The sequence below is a fragment of the Hylobates moloch genome, unplaced genomic scaffold (assembly GCF_009828535.3).
Source record: "Hylobates moloch isolate HMO894 unplaced genomic scaffold, HMol_V3 SCAFFOLD_13, whole genome shotgun sequence".
In the NCBI taxonomy this organism is placed as follows: domain Eukaryota; kingdom Metazoa; phylum Chordata; class Mammalia; order Primates; family Hylobatidae; genus Hylobates; species Hylobates moloch.
In genome coordinates, this window is record NW_026652288.1 from 89,249,555 (window position 1) to 89,260,402 (window position 10,848).

At 43.2% G+C, this 10,848-nt stretch overlaps 1 protein-coding gene across 1 annotated transcript in view; it reads left to right on the forward strand.

Moving 5' to 3' along the window:
• USP13 (ubiquitin specific peptidase 13) overlaps positions 1 to 10,848 on the forward strand; it is a 137,874-nt gene that overhangs the window by 80,826 nt on the left and 46,200 nt on the right. Inside the window, exons 11-12 of the mRNA XM_058426198.1 lie at positions 6,746 to 6,871; positions 8,714 to 8,867. Of these exons, the coding sequence (XP_058282181.1) occupies positions 6,746 to 6,871; positions 8,714 to 8,867 (280 nt within the window). The remainder of the gene's footprint in view (positions 1 to 6,745; positions 6,872 to 8,713; positions 8,868 to 10,848) is intronic.

A 10,848-nucleotide genomic window follows, 5' to 3' on the forward strand; every position in this document is an offset into this window, starting at 1 on the left:
GTTATCAGAAGCCCTTTGGAAGGATGGTCCTGTCCCAGGCCTCTGGTGTTTGTGACTTGCAGATGAGCCTGAAATGCCCCAAGAGAGGGAAAGAAGATTCACTGAAACAGAAAAGGGGATAGATGATGAGAGGAATGTATGGTGGGGGGGAGACAGCATGAAGGATGGGTCAGAGCCAAGTGGCAGTAACACCTTTTTACAGGGCCACCACCACGCATGATCTTAATAACTAGCATCACATAGTGCTTGCAACGGGCCAGACTCTTCCTGTATGTTCACTGATGCAGAAACAGATGCACAGAAGCCTTGCCCAAAGTTACAAAGCCAGTGAGTGGCAGAGCTGGGAATTATATCAGGCAGTTTGGCTCTGGAGTCTGTGTTTTTGATCACTGCGTTATCCTACTTCCCTAACAGTTGTTCCAAGACTTATTTCAGGCTCCCAGTGCCTCAGTGTGTGGATGGTGGCAGGTGGATGACAAAAGGGGGCATTTGAAGTTTGCAGAATTACCAGGTAGCCTAGTTATCAGGGTTTCTCACTGGCGTCTTACAAGTTGAGTCATTTCTAGAATATGTACTTCCTGGTATTAAATTAATCTGCTATAAACCAAGGTTAAATCTAGCTTTTTATATATGCATGCTTAATAAACATTGTCATGCATAAAAAGGCAGCAGTATTTATTTGTGGTACTGCCATTTTTACTTAAATATGTTGAATTGAATTTTAAGATTAACTTGCACTTGCAATAGATAATAGTTACTATAAAAGGGTATTTTTTTCTTCAAAAAATATTTTCTCTATCTTTATGCATTCTAAGGCAGTGCTTTCAAATGTTTTAAAGCTGAACACTCTACCTCATTTCTTCCTCCAAAGATAACATATTTTAAATAACTCCGTATTCTGAATAAGCTGCATTTCTTAAGCGATAATTTATTTGATTTCTCATCTAAATAATCCTCGACACATAATTGCTGGTCTCAACTTTTTATCAACATGAGATAACCAGTGTTCTGCTTCAAGATGATGTAATTTTAGCTGTGAACATAAGAGCTTTGTTTCCCTTAACCTCTATTTTCCTAGGTTAGACACATGTAACCTTTCTGATTCACCTTTGAAATATGAGTAATAGCTTGGGAATGCCCCTGTCCTCTTAGCTTGGAGATTTGGGGTTTGGGCCTGGGTTAAACACTTACTGGTCCAAGGTTTATTGTTTAAAGTTAAAAATTTAAATCAACAGACTTCATACACTTTTGTTTTAGGGACAGGCAGACATGTGTCTATCTTCCTTTTATCCTGTGGTTTAAAAGTATCTGTGCAAGTATTGCTCTGATGTGATAAAAGCCTCAGTCTTGCTGCTTGCTTATTAATTAAAGCATTCGGCTCAGGGCAGTATGGTGGACTGTGTCTGGCTGTCTGTGTGGTGCACTCTGTTAAACAGAAAGTCCTGCGTAAGCATTTGGGAGAGATTCTGAACACTGAAGGCCTGCCTCTAATTTTAGCTGATCTGTTTTGCAATTGCTGATGGAGAAAGTAAGTACAGTATGTTATTAATATGACAGGTTCCTTAGTTGGGTGCTATTTTGGTGACTTCCTGGGTCTCTGTATTATAAAGTTAGTGGTCAGGACTAGCCATTGCCTCAGGTGTCTGAGAGCCAGCTCTCAAGTGAGAGTGTGTGTTCCCTGAAGGCAGGGCCGACTCTTGGTCAAGTTTGGTCTCTGCCTCTCATCTTGTGAGGTGTTGGGCCCATAGGGGACACTCAGGTGATGTCACTGGCTCATTGCTAAATGGGAAATGTGCTTTCTTTAATTTAATTCTTCGGTTCTTATTTTGGATTTTTGGTTTCTTTTAGGGAACTGCCTTGTCCAGAGCCTGACCTTTTTTTTTTCCCAAAGGAAAAATTATTTAAATTTGCATATATATACAAAAGTAGAGAGCAAAGTATAATGAATCTCTGTGTACCTGATGTGCAGCTTCAATAATCATCCTGCAAATCCGGTTCCACCAGTTTCCCTAAACTCTTCACTCTTCCCTTTCATTTCCTTTCTCCTTTTCTCATTTTTTCTCTTCCTCTCCTTTTCCTTCCCATCAGTATTTTAACATAAAATTTAAACATCCTCCTTTTCACCTATAGATATGTAGTTATGCATCTGTAACTATAATACCTTCTTTCTTCTTTTAACATAAATATTGTATTAAAAGTTTAAAGTGTCCAGCCAAGTGTGGTGGCTCACACCTGTAATCTCAGCACTTTGAGAGGCTGAGGCAGGAAGATTGCTTGAAACCAGGACTTTGAGACCAACCTGGGCCACACAGTAAGACCTCTGTCTCTAGAAAAAAAAATAATAAAATAATTAGCTGGGCACAGTGGCGTGTGTCTGTAATCCCAGATACTTGAGAGACTGAGGTGGGAGGATCACTTGTGCCCAAGGGTTTGAGGATGCAGTGAGCTGTGATTGCACCATTGCCATCCAGCTTGGGCAACAGCAAGATTTCATCTCTTTTAAAAAAAGGTGTTTAAAGTGTTAAAAGCACAGCAGCAAAATTAATAACCATCCCTTAGTATCACGAATACCTAGTCCATCTTCTGATTTTTCCCTGCATTATCCAAGATATCTTTTTAAAGTCCCCCTCCTTTGCTTTTTGCAAACTATTGGTTTGTTGAAGGAGCTGGACCATTTGCTTTAAGTTTGCTCTAAAGGTTGCTTCCTTGAGGTATTGTTTGACTTGTGTTTCGTATAAGGTCATTAGATCCGGAGGCTTCATGAGATTCAGGCTTAACTTTTTCAGAGCCTGACTTTCTAATAACTAGGTGTGAAGTGAGCATATTAATAGTTGAGCATGGGAATTAGTAAGACGTCCCCTCTGAAAGCAGAGAGTAGGCGTGGGCATGGGTGTTAGCAGATGGGGCCAGGTGATGATCAAAGCACTAAGCTTGGAGTAGATGAGTTTGAGCTAAGATGCTCTAACCCAGCTGTGAGCCCCAGGACCTGGTCTTCAGCATGATGTGAAGAGGAGGAGGTAGCATCTGGTTAGGAAACTTTTTCAAATAACTTCTAAATGATCGACAACTCTCAAGCAATAGCTTGACTGTTGAATAGAGGATTAAGAAAAGTTGGTTAAGGAAAATGAAGAAATGAAATGGTCACAGAAGTGTGGGAGGAGAATGGCTGAGACTGGGCCACAGTCCAGGTATGGGACTGAATTTCTAGTGTTTCCCACCATGGTCTCTGTTGAAACTTCTCCTCCTGGTTGTATGGCCACATGATGGCCCAGAGCAGCAGCTAGCTCTTCAGAATTTACTGGCTTGTTAAACTTTCCAGAGCAGCTGCTTGCTATGGTCTGTGTTGGGGACTGGCAGCCACACGAAACTTGAATCACAGATTATAAGAAATAACACTATCAGCAGCAGGCAGTGAATGCATGCTGATGTGAATGCCTAAACAGAAATGCACAAATGCTGAGGGATTTATTCCAAGTGGTGCCTCCATACTCTTCAAAGTGGAGAAATAACTGTTGGACTGGCTTGTAATGTTGGCCCTAGAGTTGTGTGGGCTTGAAGAAGGGTTATGCAGACTCTTGATGTATTGTCTTCTCTTTAGCAGCTAGTAGGATGGACTCAGCGACCTTAGAAATGAGATGTTGGCACATGTTTACCAAAAACAGCATAAGGACACTAGAGAGAGGGGGTGGAGAGACTTTTTTAGCTTTGTGACCCTGGACATAACACCTCTGTGCCTCAGTTTCCCCATCTGTCAAGTGGAGAAAATCATCATCATCACCACCTCATGGGGTTGGGTGAGTTAAGAAAAAAATATATATAAAGTGTTAACAACTGTGCCTGGCACATAGTAGGTATTCATCCAAGCACCTGAGATTTTATAGCTCTCGGTAAATATCTGCTTAATGAGTACATAAATGTTAGCCATTATATGAAGCTAGGGCATTATTATTGCATGCTCGTGTCAGCTGATACTATGTGATATATATCAGCACTGTGAATGAAGAAAGTCACAACTTTTACATAGGTTTCAGGAGGTGCATATACAGGTAGTAAAATTAATTGTCAGGTAGTAAAATTAATTGCGCTTTGGCTAGCGCTGGAAGCACAACTGAAGCCATGTATGTGTGTAAGCTGGTCATTTATATACAGGTTGTCAGTCCTTAGATGCCCAAATGCTGCCACTTTGAGGAATTCTTTGAGAGCTACCAGTGGTGTTTCAGGTCCTCTGTGGTGTTCCCTAACATTTGTTATTGATGTGTGTGTATGTCTCTCATCTCTGTTGTCTGTAAGCTCCTAGAAGGCAGAATCTCCAATAGTGCTCTGCATGAAGCAGGCAGTCACTAAATACTAAATGCCCAGACCAGATTATGTTTTCAGCAAGACAGGGAAATTCATCAGATTTTTATTAGAAAACACTGCGTAGAACGTGTGTGTTGGAGGGATGTTATATAAAGAGCTGCCTCTTTTTCGCAGGGAGATAGATAAAGGAGTTTTCTCATCACCTGTTGCATATGACTGTGATTCTGCAAACATGTCATGGTCCCCAGACTATAGGCATGGACCTGGATGTCCATGAGAATTCAAGGAGGCGTAAGACATGGCCTCTACCTGCAAAGGCTGCAGAGACAGACCAGAAGCAGGCTGAAAGTTAAAGAAAGTAGAAGGCAGTTTGTGCACTGGACTTCAGAGGAGAGGAGTATGGTCTGCAAGCTAAGCAAAGGGAGGTTTTATGGAAAAGTGAGTGGGTAGCAGCCACAGCATTTGCAGAGAGGACATAAATTACTTCTTTGGCTCAAATGACAAGGTGAGGTTTGTATGACTGAGACCTAAGTGTGCTTCAGGACCCACTTACTTGTTTTTGCTACAGACAGCCTGGAACTGGAGTTAGAGCCACTCCAGTTAGGCTTTGTTAGCTGCATGGCAGTTGGGTGTCAAGGCCACTTTGAGTTGAAAGGCCTATCTGGCACTTCTCTGCCAGTCTCAGCTTCCCAAGTGAAGATAAGACTAGTGCCCGCTTTCTAGGGTTACTACGAGTATTAACGAGACAGTAGGTATCACCATTAGTAGATGGGCTGAACTTGGAGGAAACATTTGGGAAACAGCTTTATCAGGTGCACGTCTCTATTGCCAAAGGCAATGTGGAATCTTCCCACCTGCCTCTTCAGAGCATCCTGGGCAGATCCCCTAGAGTCCTTGTGATTTTCTGTAGGTTAGCAGTATTAAAAAGCCAGTTTTAGTCTTCTTCATTCTACCAAGCTCAAGAGTTTCAGAAAACAGCAGTGCTGAAGCGTTAGTGTCAGCATCTATTTTTTTTTTTTTTTTTTTTGGTCAGGTGGGGCAGTTCTTGCTCCACTTATTTGCCTCTTTCCACCCGCTGCTGGCCTCTCCACAGTCAAGGGTCAAGGGGATTGGAGATTAGAGAAGTAGGCAGTCTTTTCACTTACCGAGTGCTGGTGGGCTCCCTCTGGGCTGCCACATGTCTCCTGCCATGGCTGGCTTTTTGTGGGGGAACATTAGTGGTTCTTTAGAGCTGCCTCCCTGCAACTGTTATACCACCCTCACGGACCTTACAAGGACCTTTCCCTGATGCTCGGTCCAGCTGGCCTCTGCAGCCTTCACCTCCTCCTGCCCTGAGCCTTCTCCACTGGCAGATAGCCCGCCCACTTCTGCAGGGTCCTACATGGGGCATCTGGCTGTCTTCTGATTCTGAGCCGTCCTGCTGGTCCCCCGGGAAATCCAACATTCCCGTCCTGCCAGAGTTGTCCTGCTGCCTGCTCTTGCCCTGCAGCCTCCCTGGCAGCTGCAGCCAGGTGAGGGGCAAGCCCTCTGCAAGCTCCTGGAACTCCCTGCGCTGTGGTCCAGAAACCGTACGGGGTGGGCTCATGAGCTTGAGCAGCTCTGCAGTGCTTCACTGGGCCGTGCAATGCCATTTTTCTTTCTTGCAAGTGCTCCATTCTTCAGGAGGGGTCCTCTCCTAAACCCTCATGGAAGGGAAGGGGAGATGCTGTAGAGCTCTCTTCTCTTTTATTTACTTGTTTATTTATTAATTATTTATACATTTTTTGAGATGGAGTCTTGCTCTTGTTGCCCAAGCTGGAATGCAATGGTGTGATCTTGGGTCACTGCAACCTCCACCTCCTAGGTTCAAGTGATTCTCCTGCCTGATTCTCCTGAGTAGCGGGATTACAGGCACGTGCCACCATGCCCAGCTAATTTTTTGTATTTTTAATAGAGACAGGATTTCACCATGTTGGCTGGGCTGGTCTTGAACTCCTGACCTCAGGTGATCCGCCGCTTCAGCCTCCCAAAATGCTAGGATTACAGGCATGAGCCAACACACCTGGCCTCTCTTTTAACTTCCATTGGAAAACTCTCCTCCTAAGTCATCTCTAGCCTGCTCTGAGATGGGCTGTGACATTTGGTCACTGTGTAGCAAGTCCTGTGAGAATGAGCCGAGTGCCTGTCTTTAGAAAGTGAGTACTTTCTAAAGTGTGTGTCACCTGTTGTCTGTAGTTTTGAGTAAACAGGAACAGTCTCATTCTGTGTTCTTCATAGGGTTCATAGTGCAGGGCCTGGCACATAGTAAATACCCAGCGAGTACTGGCCACTATCATTATTTACCTTCTTTGGGCTGTAGAGTTCTCATTTGGAAAGTGGAGTTTATGGTGGGTTCTGCTTTGCTTGCCGCTTAGGGCTGTTAATTTGCATGAAAGTATCATAAGTCCATTTCATTTTTATATGTTAGCCACAGCAGAACGGGATCTCTCCGCGCATGTTTAAGGCCTTTGTAAGCAAGAGCCACCCGGAATTCTCCTCCAACAGGCAGCAAGATGCCCAGGAATTCTTCTTGCACCTGGTGAATCTAGTAGAGGTGAGTAGTCAGTCTTCACAGACGCTCAGTGGGCTTGTAAGAAGGGTGCCGAGCCGCTCAGTGCAGTCCGCTGTGGCTTGATCAGAATGCCTCCCCACTCTCTTCTTGCTTCAGTCTCTCCTGTTGAAGCTGGTTCAGAATCAGCTCCCTGGAAACTCTCTGCTCGCTCAGCCCACTTGATGTGACTGCTCTTCACACTCCAGTTTCCAGACACTTGTGGATCTCTGTGCTCCTTTTAACCTGTATGTGTTACAGGAATGCTTGCAAGTTATTCCATTCACAATTTATTTTTTTGTGGTCTTTGTGACAAAGTTCTTTAAGAGCCCTGCGTGGTATTTGGTGTCCTCCTGCCACTGCTCAAAGATGATGACTCTGCTTACATCAGAATTGAATGCCATTAAAAACATTTTTTTTTTTTTTTTTGAGACGGAGTCTAGCTCTGTTGGCCAGGCTGGAGTGCAGTGGCATGATCTTGGCTCACTGCAACCTCCGCCTCCTAGGTTCAAGCAATTCTACTGCCTCAGCCTCCTGAGTAGCTGGGATTATAGGCGCCCACCACCACGCCCGGCTAATTTTTGTATTTTTAGTAGAGATGGGGTTTCACCATGTTGGTCAGGCTGGTCTTGAACTCCTGACCTTGTGATCTGCCTGCCTCAGCCTCCCAAAGTGCTGGGATTAAAGGTGTGAGCTGGAAAGCCACTGAGAATTCCTGAGTAAAGCCTTGTTTTTTTTTTTCCTGGTTACAACAGTGTTCTTTGTGGAAAATATAGAAAACACAAAGGAGAACATCAAACCCCCCCTTAATGCCACCCCTGCAAACAGCCAGTGGTTTGTTTTGTTTTGTTTTGTTTTGTTTTGTTTTGTTTTGTTTTGTTTTGTTTTGACAGTCTTGCTCTTGTCGCCCAGGCTGGAGTGCAGTGGCACGATCTTGGCCCACTGCAACCTCTGCCTTCCAGGTTCAAGTGATTCTTCTGTTGTTTGTTTCCTTGTTAGAACTAGGCTTCGGTGGTTTCTCTTGTCTGCCTCAGGGTTACTGACTCACATGTCTTCTCAGGTCCATGATCTTTTCTAACTCTGTTTATCATTTATTAGTGATAACTTTTTTTTTTTAGAATAAAGCCTCCCGAGTACCTGGGATTATAGGCACCCACTACCACGCCTGGCTAATTTTTTGTGTTTTTAGTAGAGACAGGGTTTCACCATGTTGGCCAGGCTGGTCTCGAACTCCTGACCTCAGATGATCCGCCCGCCTCCACCTCCCAAAGTGCTGGAATTACAGGTGTGAGCCACTGTGCCTGGCCAACAGCCAGCATTCACAGGTTGGCATCTGCCCCTCCTGTCACTTTCCAGGTCTTATGTTAATTCTCTACATGCTCTTCTGTAAGCAGTGTTTTCACTTTAATGTTTTGCCACATCATTACATCTGTTAACAGAGCATAATTCCTATTTTATTTGTACCTAATTTACATGAGTGTATTTACATAATCATATTGTACATGTTTTCATGTTTCTAGGGCAGCCCTTTATTTTTTTCCCTTTCTCTTTTGCTTGGCTTCTCCTCCTCCTTTCTTCTCATTCCATGAATTTCTCTCCCATGGTTTTTTAATTTAATAATATTGAAATAGTAATCCATGATGAACTGTATTTTATTTTACCAATCCCTGTTTTTGGACTTTAGATAAATTCCAGTGTTTTTCTATGAAAGTGCTTTGTGAATGGGCATGCCCAGAGGAAATGTTTAATAAAGCCAAGTGTTTACACCAGGTTTAGAGTTCATTTTCTACTAAGGCTTAGTGGCTCAATATTCATACATTTACTAACCTGATATAATCCATCCTTCAGAGGAACCGCATCGGCTCAGAAAACCCAAGCGATGTTTTTCGTTTTTTGGTGGAAGAACGCATTCAGTGCTGTCAGACCCGGAAAGTCCGCTACACAGAGAGGGTGGATTACCTGATGCAGTTACCTGTGGCCATGGAGGCGGCAACCAACAAGGGTAACAATTCCAAAGCGGGAAATTGGTACTGTGTGTCTTCATATGGGAAAACCCTCGAATCAGAGAGAATGGTTTAGTTACTGAAGTGTGTCAGGAGTAGACCCAGCCCAGGTGATGTCTGCTTTGCACATCTCTTTTCATCTCTTTGTTAGTTCCCATGTGACTTTTCCTTTGAGAAGAATCAAATGCATCACAGGTTTTATGGAGGTGTTATGGTTGGAACCTACTTCACTGCCTATAAATTTGGCCAACTACTGAGTATGGAGTCAGCATAATTTTGGGGAAAATTATTGGTAATGATGTATGTAGAAAATTCTTTAACACTATCATTTATAAGTTGTGCTATAAAGTCTGAGGGAAATGATCAGGACTGCATTTTTTAAAGTTAGACATTTGAGCAGAGGTCTCTTGAAATAATCCAGCTTTGGCACATGAGTATTTCAGCCACCTCTTCTAGGAGATAAATTGTGTCAGGGTTCTTTGTAAAAGCAAAGCCCATTAGAAGGGTCTCTGGGCTTTGGAAGAGAGAAGGAGGCAGAGATGTGGCACTCATGTTTGGTGCCTTCTCCTTCCATCAGTCTAAGCTGATTCTTCCTAGGCAGAATAGACAAATGGCATTTCTTTGAATTAACATCGTAGAAGCAAAAAAAGACAAAATAGCTACTGGATTGCTCATCTCCTGTGAACCAGTCATTTTTGTAAAGTTCAGCAATTCCACTATGCAGCCATAAAAAGGAATGAGATCATGTCCTTTGCACATGGGTGAAGCTGGAAGCCCTCATCCTCAGCAAACTAACACAGGAACAGAAAACCAAACACCACATATTCTCACTCATAAGTGGGAGTTGAACATTGAGAACACATGGACACAGGGAGGGGAACATCACACACTGAGGCCTGTTGGTGGGTGGGGGGAAAGGGGAGGGAACTTAGAGGACAGGTCAGTCGGTGCAGCAAACCACCATGGCACACGTATACCTATGTAACAGACCTGCACGTTCTGCATATGTATCCTGTTTTTTTTTTAGAATAAAGAAAAAAAAGTTCAGCAATTCCCTGGATGGCCCTTTTTCCTCTTTCTTGTGTTGGGGGGGGTCATGGGTCAGTTTATGATGTTAATTGGAAGGTAATGATTATGATGATTTGAGATGAAATGATTTTCCTTTTCTATATGCTCATACAGTTTTTGATCAGTTTCAAAAGGCAATGGGAGTCTGTTGTTTGTTTCCTTGTTAGAACTAGGCTTCAGTGGTTTCCCTTGTCTACCTCAGGGTTACTGACTCACATGTCTGCTCAGACCCATGATCTTTTTTAACTCTGTTTATCATTTATTAGTGATAATTACTTTTTTTTTTTTCAGAAAGGAGATTTATAATTTAGTTTCTGGAATTTGACTGCTGGGAACACCTGATATTAGCAACCTAGATATAAGTACATCATAAACTGATTGGGGACAGGGGAATGAATTTCAAAACATCTAAGATGTGTTTAGGAAAACACATATGTGTGTAAGTGTACTTAACAAACTGATAAATCAGGAGCTTTTTGGGGGGGGTGGGTGGGTAATACAAAAGAAATGACCAGAAAGGCCATTCAAATCGACATAAAATTTTGACTACAGGCTAGTTTCCAGGACCAGATCTGCTGGTGCTTAGGAGGTTCCTCTTTTTCCCTTAGTGTTTAATCATTTGAGTAGGAATAGCACAGAGGCCTTCTAGGTTGGTAGCCCTGATGTCTGAGGTGTTGGGTAACCTCCACAGGAAGTTGTCTCGGCAGTGTTGGTTACTGTCATGGGTTGTGTGATGGTGGCTAACTGCAGTCCTGTAGTTATCCTCCTTCTTGGCCTCACAGGGACCCATGACCTCTAATCATAGTTGCTGGTGGAACCAAATCAGAAAATGTCTAACACTGGATCTGGTTCTTGTCAGGCACTTAGTGGTGGTTCTTTTTGTTTTTTTTCTGTTTTTTTTTTTTTTTTTTT